The sequence below is a fragment of the Eptesicus fuscus genome, chromosome 21 (assembly GCF_027574615.1).
Source record: "Eptesicus fuscus isolate TK198812 chromosome 21, DD_ASM_mEF_20220401, whole genome shotgun sequence".
Classification (NCBI taxonomy): domain Eukaryota; kingdom Metazoa; phylum Chordata; class Mammalia; order Chiroptera; family Vespertilionidae; genus Eptesicus; species Eptesicus fuscus.
The window spans coordinates 936,739-949,981 of NC_072493.1; the positions used below are offsets into that span (position 1 = coordinate 936,739).

General features: G+C 56.2%; 3 protein-coding genes and 1 long non-coding RNA gene across 5 annotated transcripts; 1 reads left to right on the plus strand and 3 right to left on the minus strand.

Moving 5' to 3' along the window:
- LOC103295841 (metallothionein-1E-like) lies at positions 1–1,773 on the minus strand. The gene is made up of 3 exons (XM_008152317.3): positions 1,603–1,773; positions 951–1,016; positions 1–250 (listed from the first exon to the last, which is right to left on the minus strand). The coding sequence occupies exons 1-3, from the start codon at positions 1,628–1,630 to the stop codon at positions 159–161; spliced, it is 186 nt and encodes a 61-aa protein (XP_008150539.1). The 5' UTR covers positions 1,631–1,773; the 3' UTR covers positions 1–158.
- Positions 1,774–2,242: 469 nt separating this feature from the next.
- On the minus strand, positions 2,243–7,709 carry LOC103295842 (metallothionein-1A-like). 2 transcript variants are annotated; one of them, XM_054710894.1, is made up of 5 exons: positions 7,470–7,709; positions 6,820–6,870; positions 6,379–6,462; positions 2,996–3,143; positions 2,243–2,811 (listed from the first exon to the last, which is right to left on the minus strand). In XM_054710894.1, the coding sequence occupies exons 1-5, from the start codon at positions 7,495–7,497 to the stop codon at positions 2,640–2,642; spliced, it is 483 nt and encodes a 160-aa protein (XP_054566869.1). In that variant the 5' UTR covers positions 7,498–7,709; the 3' UTR covers positions 2,243–2,639. The 2 variants fall into 2 exon arrangements, with proteins under 2 accessions (XP_054566869.1, XP_008150540.1); XM_008152318.3 differs by lacking the exons at positions 2,243–2,811; positions 2,996–3,143 and having other exon boundaries at positions 6,353–6,462; positions 7,470–7,633.
- A 3,757-nt stretch (positions 7,710–11,466) lies between these two features.
- Positions 11,467–12,521, plus strand: LOC129147702 (uncharacterized). The gene is made up of 2 exons (XR_008554971.1): positions 11,467–11,587; positions 11,870–12,521. It is a non-coding gene; the product is annotated as an uncharacterized LOC129147702 (long non-coding RNA).
- Positions 12,391–13,243, minus strand: LOC103295843 (metallothionein-2A). Its single transcript, XM_008152319.3, has 3 exons — positions 13,129–13,243; positions 12,837–12,902; positions 12,391–12,631 (listed from the first exon to the last, which is right to left on the minus strand). The coding sequence occupies exons 1-3, from the start codon at positions 13,154–13,156 to the stop codon at positions 12,540–12,542; spliced, it is 186 nt and encodes a 61-aa protein (XP_008150541.1). The 5' UTR covers positions 13,157–13,243; the 3' UTR covers positions 12,391–12,539.

Below are 13,243 nucleotides of genomic sequence, written 5' to 3' on the forward strand. Positions count from 1 at the left end.
CAGAGAGTCTCGAAACGTTTATTGTCATTCAAATATTTCATACAAAAAGGGACATAGCAACTGGGTCAGGGTTTATGAAAATATATCCGAAAATGCAGGTTTGTAGACATTTCTCTATTTACATCCAGGCAGGCTCTCCCCGCGTCACGCATCACGCGTCACGCACAGCAGCTGCACTTGTCGGAGGCTCCTTTGCAGACGCAGCCCTGGGCGCACTTGGCACAGCCCACGGGGCAGCAGGAGCAGCAGCCTGGGAGAAAGGGCAGAGGGAGAAGTCAGCACACATTACGGGCACCTCCCTGCCCAACAGCAGGCCTGGCACAAGCTACCCCACACACCCCCAACGAGTTTCAGATGGCAGGTACTGTCCTGAGACAATGGTTAGAACCTTTGGGAAAGGTCCCACCCCCTAGGAAGAGGCTGCCCTGCCATCCTGAGCCCAGACAGGTCAGAAAGCTTAAAGAGGCAGTGCCAAGGCCCGGAGGTAGAGGGAGGGTAGAGGGGAAGGCAATGGAAGACGGCCCCAGCCTCCTAGGACCATACAATGAAGTGAGGAAAGTCCTCAAGATGAGGGAGGGGCAAACCCCGGCCCCAGCAGTGCTGGGGGGTCCAGAAAGCTTGGGGAAAGGGCTGCACCAGCAGGTGGGAGAGACCACGCTCAGGTGCATAAAGGGTCAGGACACTAGAGGGGTCAGAAGGCTCCATCGTCAGGAGACAGGTTCTAGCTGGGGCTCCATCCCTGACACTATTTGCTGACGGCCCTGGACCTCAGTGTCCCGTTCTAGAAGGAGAGGTTGGACCCCACGGCTCTCTCAGCTCTGGTTCTGATCCAGTGGCTGGGGAAGTGGGGTAGGGATGCTGGGCCATTGGTCCGCGGGTGCCTGCTGAGCTCTGGGCTCCCTCCTGCCTTAGTCCAACCCCCAGCTTCCCAGGGAAGGGCCCTCACTCACTCTTCTTGCAGGAGGTGCATTTGCACTCTTTGCATTTGCAGGAGCCGGCGCAGGCGCAGGAGCCACCTGCGAGGAAGAGAAAGATGAGCAGTGAGATGCCTGATTCAGGAGACACGGCAGCCAGTCAGCCGCCCCTCCCTGCCCCTCCCTGCCCCCCCTGCCCCCCCCTGCCCTCCCTGCCCTCCTCGGTCCGGACCCAGACTGGAGCGCCTTTCCCACTCCGGGAAGTTAAAGTCACTCTCTTTTCTCCCAGGAAGGTAGGACCCTCCTGGTTTACCCCAAAGGGAGGTCCCAGGCTCCAGACACAGCCCAGACAGACTGGGGCTGGGGCCAGGATCCTATATCCTGAACTGCAAACAGGCAACGTCCCCACCGCCCAGCAAGTCGTGCACAGAACACTGGGTCCCAGTCCAGCAAACCCCCCTGACCCACTGGTCCACCTGGGAAACAGCAGCTTTGAGCCTCGGGACCCTCAACTCTAAAACAGAGGCAAAGGGCGACGGGAAATGCTCTCCGCAGCTAGGCTAGGAAGGACGCACTGACCGAGTACAGGATCCCACAGCCACAGTCCAGGTACCCCCTGCTCCACCCCAAGGACCCCCGTCCTGTGCCTGGGAAAGGGGCATCCAAGGCCCAGAGCCGGGGTGCTCACCAGTGGCGCAGGAGCAGTTGGGGTCCATTTCGATCAGAGGTGAGGCTGGGGATCCCAAAGCGAGAGAAGACAGGGCACTCGTTCTTGTCCGGCGCGTGGTGGCCTGGAGGAGCCCGCGCGCTGGTTTTATGGCCCAGAAGAGGCGGCCCGGGCGCAGCGGCCCCGCCCCGGCCTTGCACCCCGCCCGCCCGCCGGCTCCGTGCCGCCCGCAGCGCCCGGGGCCGGGCCGTGCGCACTGCTTCCCTGGGGGTAACTGGGCGGGGCCCGGGAGCTGGGACGCCCTTGGCCTCCGTGCGCACCGTGCGGGCTGCACCTTGGGCGCCCGATCACGTGGAGGAGCTTGGGGCACACGGCGTCCCAGCTCCCGGGCCCCGCCCAGTTACCCCCAGGGGGCAGCCACCCCGTTCCCGGAGTTCCGGGAACTCAGCCCCTGAGTCCTAGAAGTCTTCCCCACCCCCTGCCCTCCTCTTCGTCTTCTTGTTCACCCTTTTCTGAGCCCGGGTGCAACCCAGCCTGTGCGCACTCCCCTGACTTGGCTGGAGGCCCGGAGTTGTGTGCAGAAACGTGGTGGATGTGACCTCCACCCCTCACTCCCTGCCCCTGCCTCACCCCCTGCTCCCCTGCCTCCTCCCCCCGCACAGATGTCCCTCCGTCCTTGTTTCCTGTTTACAGCAACGCCGGCCGGAGCACGGAGCGACCCCTTCCCCCTTTCTTCCATTCTCCCGACTAAAGCCGCGAATAGGCATATTGTCTTGGTCCTCCTTTGCCTAAACTTTCCAGGGTTTGCTCAGCCTCGCGGGTCCACCCCATTCCAGGATGGAGGTTCCCAAAGCATGGGATGCAATCTCCCTCCCCCCAGCCCCCCCAAGGAAGGGATCCTTTTTAGGCACTAGGCTGACCTGGCATAAATAACAAGCAAGAAATAATGTTATTTCCCTTTCGGTGTTCCTGACAATTACATAAGGGTTAGTCTGTGCCAGTCTGCTTAGTCACTTTCACTCTTTAAACCCTACCACCTCTGAAGGGAAATCCCAGGACTACACGAGGCACAGGAGTTCGTAAACAGCCCGGCTGGGTGCTGGGAAGTGGTGCCGGGATCTGAGTCCCTCACCTGCCAAAGGAAAGAGAAAGAACCTTCCCTTTGGCCCAGGGGTATGTCCTTCACCACCTCCCTGTGTCAGCCGAATCCTGGGGGTGACAACGTGATACCTACAAAAGGAATACAGGCTGGGTGACTTTGTGGCTCCCTTCTATGTCTGGAAGTAAACTGATTCTCATTTTCGGTCGTGGTAAAAAGTTTGCCTTTCATAGAAATATAGTCAAGGAAATAGCGGTTTAAAAATTAAGAACACAAATAGTGCAGGGGATAGCGAAATGGTGAGCCCTTCAGGACCTGTGAGGGACACGCCTGTCTGGCTCCTGCTGTACATGGCGGTGCCGGTCCTTCTCGTGGGAGAAAGGCTCCCCTCCTCGGGCCAAGGGTTTCGTGGTCACGTGGTTGATAGGGACAGGGCAAGGCGCCGCGGGCCCGGTGTGCTTGTCTGCAAGTAGAAACCCGGCTCCTATGCTACGATGATACTATAAATTGGTTCTTCATATGTTTATTGCAATTACATGTGTTGGATGACAAAATGGGTTTGTATACCTTCCTCTCAAACTTTTCCTTTTTTAACATATGTTTTTATTGATTTCAGAGAGGGAGAGAGAGATAGAAACATCAGTGATGAGAGAGAATCATTGATTGGCTGCCTTCTGCATGCCCCCCACTGGAGGTCAAGCCCACCACAAGGGCATGTGCCCTGACCGGGAATCAAACCCGAGACCCTTCAGTCCACAGGCCCACACTCCATCTACTGAGCCAAACCGGCCAGGGCAAACTTTTTCTTAGTAATCCACTTTATTTCACCACAGTCACACCCGTGAATGTTACAGACTACAAAGTGGTCCTCCCCCAGCGCTTCCGAAGCAAGCGGCCCGCACAGCGTGTGCCCGAGGCTCTTGCACTGACAGCAGATGCCCCTCAGTGACATCCCTTCCTGCCTTAAGGCGCTCGCTTTTTGGAGACTAACTGTTCCGTCTAGCACTCAGCTCTCTGAAGATCCAGCCCAGTCTCCAACCCAGCCCTGTGGGCACAACATTCAGGAAAGAAACCAGAGTCAGCGCAAACTCAACCACTTTTCTTATCTTTCACATATTTCACAGGCAAGAGAATGTGGCAAACGGGTCAGGGTGGACTGAAACAAAAAAAGCGGGTTTGAACATGTTGCTCTGGTTACATCGGGAGCAGGCTCTAGATTGTAGGTTCTATGTTATAGGTTACTCACGGTGTGCCCGGCATCCTTCTAAATTCTTTGCATGTATGAGATCATTCAATCCTAAGAGCCAGACACTATTATTTTCCCTTTTCACAGGGGAGGAGACTGAGCCACAGACAGGTAATGACACCCAGCGACCGGTGACACAGCTGGGGTTGGCACTCACGCCGGCTGCCCGCAGCATCATGCCCTCCCCCTCCCCCCAGCACGTGGCATCACATGAAGGAGGAGGACCCGCACACCTGGCCAGAGGCAGCGGGAGGAGCAGAGTGGCAGTCATGTCCCTGTGCGTAGCCTGTTCGCCATCTCTCAAGCCAGGAGCACAACAGGCCTATCGCAAAGGCCTCTCCAGCTCGAATAACAAGAGGCGGATGGAACACCCGGAGACATCATGTCTCAGGGGGTCATTGCCGGCCACCCACACTCCGCCTGGCACGGGGTCAGCCAGGTTCTAATGCCATCTCTAGCCTCTGACCCTGAGCAAAGGCTTCAAAACCAAGGAGCCTTTCTCCAGGAGCATGCTGGGAGTTAAAAGGATTCTCTCCAAAGGAATGTCAGTGTGGGCATAGTGATCATCACAGCCTCTGTTTGCTCTGCCCTGGCCTGGAGCCGGGACACGATCACTTATTCCTCAGATGGAGAGATAATTTCCTTTCTGCAGACGGGGAAAAGGACTTCTCCCGGTCACACGGCCAGGGAGTGGCACAGTGGGCTGTGAACCAGGATGCCTCACACAGGCTGGCTGCTGAGAGCCCCGTCACCCAGGGCACCTGCGGGCAAGCACGGTCCTGACTCCGGTCCGCGGGACTTGGACTTGACTTCCTCTTTGATTTTTACATCAAATAGCAATTCCCTCCACCAACAGCCAGCGGGGCCAACCGTTGTCGTTAATTACAAGTCCCTTAGGCCTCACGCCTGTCTAATGAGAGCAGGCCAGCACCCCGCCTGGGCAGACACCAAGTCCTTCACCTGTAAATGCTCAGGCACCCTCCCCCTTGCTGAACAAAGGCTTTCCCCGGGCACCTCCCTGCAGTTCTCTCCACATCCCTAGTCACTCTGCCGGCTTCATGTAGTCAAGGGCTGGATTGGGGGGGGGGGGGGGGCAGGCGGGCAGATATCTGTCTGACTCGGGAGGGACTTCCTGAGATTCAAAGCCAAACCACACTGGGAGCTCTCAGGGGGGTGGCAGATGCCCTGTCAGAGACACTGGGCAAGAACGATGGCTCCCTGTGGGGATATCGGGGAGGGGGTGCATGGCTCCCAGGCTGTGTGCTCCATGCACCTGGCCGTTCATGACTTGTTTTCAAGTGCTCAGTGCACACTTTTGGTGGAAATGTGCACAGCGTTTGTAAATATCTAACTTTCTTATTGGTTCTTCATATATTTACTAGAGGCCCGGTGCACGAAATTCATGCACTTGAAGGGGGTTCCTCAGCCTGGATTGCAAGAGGCCACAGGCCAGGCCAAGGGACCCCACCAGTGCACGATGGGGGCTGGGGTGGGATGTGGGAGGTTGGCCGGCTGGGGAGGGACTGCGGGAGGGCTCCAGAGCGTGTCTGGCCTGTCTCTCTCAGTCCTGATCGGCTGGACCCCAGCAGCAAGCTAACCTACTACGTCATAGTGAGCAGTTGAGTGGCCTTAGCACATCATTAGCATATTACGCTTTGATTGGTTGAACAGACGACTGGACACTTAGTATATTAGGCTTTTATTATATAGGATTGCAATTACATGTGTTGAATGACAAAATGGGTTTGTATACTTTCCTTTCAATGTTTTCTTTTTGTAAAAAAACATGTTTTTATTGATTTCAGAGAGGGAGAGAGAGATAGAAACATCAGTGATGAGAGAGAATCATTGATTGGCTGCCTTCTGCATGCCCCCCACTGGAGGTCAAGCCCACCACAAGGGCATGTGCCCTGACCGGGAATCAAACCCGAGACCCTTCAGTCCACAGGCCCACACTCCATCTTCTGAGCCAAACCGGCCAGGGCAAACTTTTTCTTAGTAACCCACTTTATTTCACCACAGTCACACCCGTGAATGTTACAGACTACAAAGTGGTCCTCCCCCAGCGCTTCCGAAGCAAGCGGCCCGCACAGCGTGTGCCCGAGGCTCTTGCACTGACAGCAGATGCCCCTCAGTGACATCCCTTCCTGCCTTAAGGCGCTCGCTTTTTGGAGACTAACTGTTCCGTCTGGCACTCAGCTCTCTGAAGATCCAGCCCAGTCTCCAACCCAGCCCTGTGGGCACAACATTCCTCCCTCGTGTTGCACAGGAAAGAAACCAGAGTCAGCGCAAACTCAACCACTTTTCTTATCTTTCACATATTTCACAGGCAAGAGAATGTGGCAAACGGGTCAGGGTGGACTGAAACAAAAAAGCGGGTTTGAACATGTTGCTCTGGTTACATCGGGGAGCAGGCTCTCCCCCCCCCCCCCCCCCCGCCCACTTCACGCACAGCAGCTGCACTTGTCCAACGCTCCCTTGCAGATGCAGCCTTGGGTACAATGGGCACAGCCCGTGGGGCAGCATGAGCAGCAGCCTGGGGACAGCAGGGAAAATGAGGGGCCAGAGATGACTACAGGCCCCTCCCTGCCCAACAGCAGGCCTGGCACAGCCCTGGGCTTCAAAGGACCATGAGAACAAAAGAGCATGCTCTATGGAGAAACAGTTAGTAAGACCACTAGGGTTTGGGTTTCACCAGGAGAAAGCTGGCCTGCCCCATCCGAGCCCAGGACAGGGCAGGGCAGAGAGCCTGCAGAGGCAGTGACAGCTTCCCAGGGGCAAAGGAAGACCAATTCTCCTGATCTGGATAGGAAGACCAATTCTCCCAACCAGCTCAGGGCTCCCTCCTCACACTCCCCAGCCCCCAGCTTCCCGGGGAAGGGCCCTCACTCACTCTTCTTGCAGGAGGTGCATTTGCAGGAGCCGGCACAGGCGCAGGAGCCACCTGCGAGGAAGAGAAAGACAGGCAGTGAGATGCGTGATGCAGGAGAGACAGCAGTCCCTCAACTCGGCTCCCGCACCCCCTCCCCTGGGCAGGGCCAGCCCCGGGAACGCCTGTCCCACACGGAACAGATGCTGCCCTTCCCCACCTTCTCCGCCCTTCTGCTAGAGAGGGCGGTGCACTCCCTGTGTTTACCCCCAGGGATGGTCCCAGGCTCCAGGCCCAGTTCAGTTAGGCTGAGTCTGGGGGCCAGGACCTTATGTCCTCAGCCCAGAAGACACACTGTTCCCTGCCTCCAACCAGCAGGGACAACTTAGAGTCCCGGCCAGCAGCCCCCGACCACCTGATGATGTGGAGCAGGACAACCTCGAACCTCAGGCCTCTCCAACAGGAACCACTGGGAGGCTGCAAATGCTTGAACAGGATGACGGAGGCGCTTGGCCAGGGAGAAAGCACAGAAGCTGCTCTCTCTCTCTCTCTCTCTCTCTCTCTCTCTCTCTCTCTCTCTCAGGAGTCTGCTTCCTCTTAAGCTCCAAATACTCCCTCCTCTCGCCTCAGGGTGAGGAAGGGGCCTCCTGAGGTCCAGAGCCGGGGGTCCTTACCAGTTGGGCAGGAGCAGTTGGGGTCCATTTCCTGCAGAGATGAGGCAGTTGGTCCAAAGCAAGAGGAGAAGAGGCACTTGCGCTGGTGCACCGCGTGGTGGCGCCCAGGAGCCCGCGTGCTCACTTTCTACCCAGAAGAGGCGGCCCGGGTGCAGAGGCCACGCCCCGGCTCTTGCACCCCGGCTCTGTCCCTTGCGCCCGTCCCGCGGAACCGGGCGGCTCCCAGCGTTTGTCTGGGCTGAGCGCACCTGCTGGGTGGGGTGCACTGTTCCACCCGCCCCGCTGAGCTCTGTGCGCCCCGCGCGGGGCCCCACCTTTGCCCCTGATTATGCCGAGCGGCTTGTGTGCCGTGTGGCACACGGTATCCAGCCTTCAGGCCTGACCCTTCCCAATTTCCACCCGGGGCAGCCACTCCTGATCTCCACGGCCTTCTTACTGGAATCCAGCCCCGGTGACCTCACCATCTTCCCCGGCCCTGGACCCCCTGCCACTGACCTCAGACAAAGAGGCCGTGTGCAACACCCCCTCCCCTTCCTGTCCTTGACCTGGCAGGAGGGGGAGAAAGGAGGGAGTTGTGTGCAGAGGACCGTGTGCAATGGGACCTTGGCCTCCCAGCCTCATTTCTTCTCCTTGCTCACCCCCCACCCCCCACATTGGGCCGACAGCCCCCTTTCTGGGGTACACTGCACCTGGCTAGCACAGGCCCCTGCCTTCTTCCCCCTTCCAGTCTCCTCTGGGGGATCCATGGACACATTTGCCAGGTCCTTTGCAGAAAATGCTAGTGCTCCCCACAGCCTGCTGGTACCCCCACTCCCAGAGGGTCCGCAGTCTCGCTAGCCCAGAGGAAGCATCATTTTAGGTGATGGGAAGACGTGGCTTGGAATATTGGTCTAGGCAGCGGGCAGGGCACCAGGGTTAGACTGGTGGGGTCACAGGGGACCTGGGTTCAGCAACATGGGTACTTGAGTTCTGGCTAAGGAAGGATTCGGAGGATCGTCATAGAATGTTCAGCAGCTTTCAGCTGTGTTCACTCAGGGACGGGTGCCACAGATTGATTGGTGGGTGCCAGGGCAGGGGTCCTTACTCAGTGCAGCTGGGCCCGAGGCCAGCCATGGGGTGGCTTGTCTGGTTTTGCTGCTTCTCTGGGCCCGGAGCTGAAATACAACTGAGGCCTCGATGTTCTTTCTAGGGAGGAAAGGTCAGGGGTCCCAGCCTCAAGACCAGCGATAGGCTGGGGGAGGGAAGGTCACGCTGGGCGTGAGGTCCCCCCTACAGTTGTCCTTTGCTAGACACCCAGGGCTCTCTGCCCTGGCCACCTTCTGTACCCGGCCCATCGTCCTTGCTCTGCTCAGGCCTGCCTGTCTCCCGCAGCATCACTGCCAGAAGAGTGTTTTCCCCGTCCCCGGCTGATGAGGACACAGCCCTTCGTAAGGGGCAGGCCATGGTTCCCTCACTCTGGCTCTCTGTGCTTTCACAGCAGCCATATAAGGGAAACACTCCTATTATGTAGGAGCCCTTTCTGCTAACGGGACCATTGCAGCACGCGGAGTCTAAACCACTCGCCCACGGGGACACAGCGGGGAATCTGTGCTCGGTGGAATCCAGCGAGGCTCCCAGGGAAGGCGGAGAGGGTCCCGGATCGCCAGCCTGCGGCTGAGGTCTGTTGACAACACTTCTCTAAGGCTCGAAGCCATTTAAACCAGAGCAAGCTGCCAGCTCACCCACTGTGGCAGCAATACAAGTGAGATATATAGATATTTATCATAATGATGTGCGTAATGATTAATAATAGAAATATTTATAGTAATATAATTATATTATTATTATTATAACAATGAAATCATCTGGCTAGCTCCAATGTCTCCCATCATACAGTTTCTTGCTATCAGTGGTAAAGAGTCGGCTTTCCATGGGGATGTATTTAAGAAAATATGAATCATTTCAAAGCACAAATGGCAGGTTCCTTTGGATTTCCTGAGCCGATCACAATCAGTGGAAGAGGGAAGGACTCTGGTCTGCAGGTCACATCCTCATGGACAACACGGGACACACGGCCTGGCACACCAGCCCTGGCTTATTTAGCTGGAGGCAAACATATGTCCCCCCAGCTACGTAGAACAGTCCTAAGACAAGCAGGTGTATTGTAGACCACTCGCCACGTGCCAGCGCTCATGTAGGTTCTGTCCTGTACACATTCATTCAATCCTGTGACCCATGTGGCTCACGTTACCCCTTGACAGTGAAGGAGGCTGAGCCACATAGAGGGTATGTCACGTGGTCTAAGTGACACAGGTGGGACACGCGCTGCAGGCAGATGCAGCGTCATGGCCTCACCCACGGCCCTCCACGCACATTTCCCAGGGAAGGTGAGGATGCTGGCACCTGGCTTAGTGGCATTCGTGGCAAGAACACTCAGCTGTTTCTCATCTCTCCAGCCAGGGGCACAAATGGCTCTTCTGGAAAACCCCTTGTGGCTCTCCTTGTGAGAGGCAGGGTTGAGCAGCCAGTGACAGGGTGACCAGCTCGCTGTGGCCAGGGAGGGAAGCCACCTGGAGCATAGGTTCAGACCTGTGACTTCTTGAGCAGGTGGTTTAGCTTCCCTGGAAAATGACATAATCGCTTCAGCCCTTCCATCTGCAGTCTCCCTGGCCCCGTGAGGATGAATGACAGGGGGGAAAGGCGTGGTGTCCACCGTCTTGTCCCAGGGTGCTTTCACAGGAGGTGACTTCTATCTTCCTGGCTCCGGGTCAGCACATTCTTAATCCCACCCTAATGTCCAACCCAGAGTGATGCTTTTTTTTTAAAAAAAAAAATGTTTTTATTGATTTTATAGAAAGAGGAAAGGAGAGAAATAGAAACATCAATGAGAGTCATCAATTGGCTGCCTCCTGCACACCCCCCCACATGGAGATCCAGCCTAAAATCTGGGCATGTGCCCTGACTGGGAATTGAGCCGGCAGCTTTTGTTGCATGGGAGGACACTTAACCAACGGAGCCACAATGGCCGGCCGGGCCGGAGTAATGCTTCTAAACCAATGAGCCTTTCTCCAGGTGCATGGTGGGATGGAAAAGGATTATCTCTACACGAATGGGCATAGTGATCATTGAACCGCATCCAGCACAGCCAGGGGTGAACCTGAGGAGGGGTGGTGAAGGATTAAAGAAGAGGGGACAAGAGAATATAGTTGGGGCCAGGTGGGATCACTGTGCCTGGATGAGGAAACAGTGACCCAGCCTGTAAACTGATAGTCAGATTACACAAATCAAAACTCGGGGAGTGGTCAACATGCTTACATGTTCTTGTGAGTTTCAAATCTATTTTGTTATTCAAGCCTTGTTTTGGCAGCACTTGCTGCACTTCCCACAGCCCATTAGCTACCTAGGAACAAGGGAGGACTGTAAGGTCAAGTTTAATTGTGCTGGAGGGCTCTCCCCTCCAAGCTGTGCCACAGGTCAGTCCGAGGCTTTACCCTATAGCTGCTCCCTACAGATCTGAACAGCCACCGTTTATTAAGCCTACCCTGGAGCCGGACACTATGGCTTATTCCTCCCTTAGAGATATGATCGTCCTTTTACAAATGGGGGCGCGGAGGCTGGGAGAGTTTCAGCGACTCGGCAGGACATACCACTTGTGGCAAAGCAGGCTGGAACCAGGCTGAGTGACACCAAACCCACGTGCTTGGCACAGGCTGGCTCTTACGATCCCTTTTCACAGGGCCTTGCAGGCAAGCAGGGTCCTGACTCGGGTCCCTGTGATTTGTCTTTCTCTTTGATTTTACATCAAATAGCAACTCCTTCTACAAATAGCCAGGGGCACTAACCGTCGTCATTAATTACAAGTCACTGCTTCTGAACTGCAGAGCCTGGCATCACCCTGCACAGGCTAATGGGGGTGGGGTGGGATGGGGAGTGACTGCTGGGGGCTGGGGTGGGGGGAGGTGCCTCACCGGGAACTATTTTCAGCCACCCCTCCCTCTAACTGGGAAAAGAAGCCTGGGCACTTTGCTGGTTTCAAACAGCCAGGAGCTGGATGTTGGAGGAGGGCCAGGTTTGAGCCTGCCCTACGGAGGAACTTGCAGATTCAGAGCCACGTTCAAACGGGGACAGTGGTACTCCAGGTGTGTGGTCCACGCTTTGGGGGCGTTTGTGAATTGTCTCCAGTGTTCAAGGCGCCCTTCCGCTGAGCCGTGGGCAGCGTTTTAAAATCTCGTATCTGTTCTCTCTACATGGAAAATGTGTCCTGAATCTAAAAATGTGGCTTGTGTATCTTTTACGCCATTTCATAGTAATTATTATTTACCAAAATGTAGGTCTGGGATGGATTAGGGGGAAAGAACTGCTTCTTCACTACAAGGATTTTATTTTATTTTTTTTAAAATATATTTCTTTATTGATTTCAGAGAGGAAGGGAGAGGGATAGAGAGATAGAAACATCAATGATGAGAGAGAAGCATTGATCAGCTGCTTCCTGCACCCCCCACACTGGGGATCGAGCCCACAACCCGGGCATGCGCCAGTTGGGCGGAACCGAACCTTCAGTCTGCAGGCCGACACTCTTATTCACCGAGCCAAACTGGCTAGGGCTTCTCTACAAGGATTTTAAAGCCCACATCAGAATCAAGCAAGTCAGGTACTTTATCTTTTTCAAGCCTTCCATGCAGTGAGGTTCTGAAGTGGGTCCGGGAAACCACAGAGAAGGAGCATTCTGGATTGATAAGTTTCTGTGCCATCAACGTTGCTGTGACCACAGAGGGGACCCGTATCCACCCAATGCCGTAGAGCCTTTGGTGAGGCCACGAGGCTTGCCTGAAGGCCGTTAGGGAATAACAACACTTCAGTCCTGGCCAGGTCCCTTCCTTTCCCTTCCCACCCAGTCCCCCCACCAGCCCTGGTGGGTACACCAAGGAAAACAGACTCAGAATAAAGCCAACAACTTTTATTATCTTTCAAGTGTTTTCTAGAAATAAAAACGGGAATGTAGCAAACGGGTCAGGGTTGTACAAAAAAAAAAGCAGGTTTGTACACGTGGCTCTATTTACAACCGGATCTGGCTCTCTACCGCATCACGCGTCACGCACAGCAGCTGCACTTGTCGGAGGCTCCTTTGCAGACGCAGCCCTGGGCGCACTTGGCACAGCCCACGGGGCAGCAGGAGCAGCAGCCTGGAGGAGAAGGGGCGGCAGAGATGAGCGTTTGGGAGAAAAGATCAGTAAGAAATCCCGTCCTTCGCAACAGGGGCCATGGTGGAGGCGGTGCCACCTTCCCTAGGGGCGCCAACGGCCCTGTTTAAATTCCCCTCGGGGCGGAGGGCATGCAGGGTGGGGGCGGGAGGGGCAGGTAGGGAGCAGAAGAGGAGACTGCACTCACTCTTCTTGCAGGAGGTGCATTTGCAGTCTTTGCATTTGCAGGAGCCGGCGCAGGTGCAGGAGCCACCTGCAAGAAGAAAAACAGGTGCGAATGGTCCCCGATCCCAACCAGAGAAGGGGGCCCGGAGCCGCGTTAGCGTCCCAGGTCCACAACGACCCAGCTCCACAACCCACTGTCGGTAAAACGGAGGGCCGTGGAGAAACGCGCACCGGCCGCTTTAAGGACTGTTAGCACCCTGGGGCCCAGAGGAGCAGGGCGCCGGCATCCCCAGCCCCGGACCAGGCCCTCTCACCGGTGGCGCAGGAGCAGTTGGGGTCCATGGCGAGCTGAACGGTGGCGGGATCCGAGGACAGACGAGAAACTGGTGGCTGGACTTCCAGGAGGCGCTGCGGAGCGGAGCGCGCGGG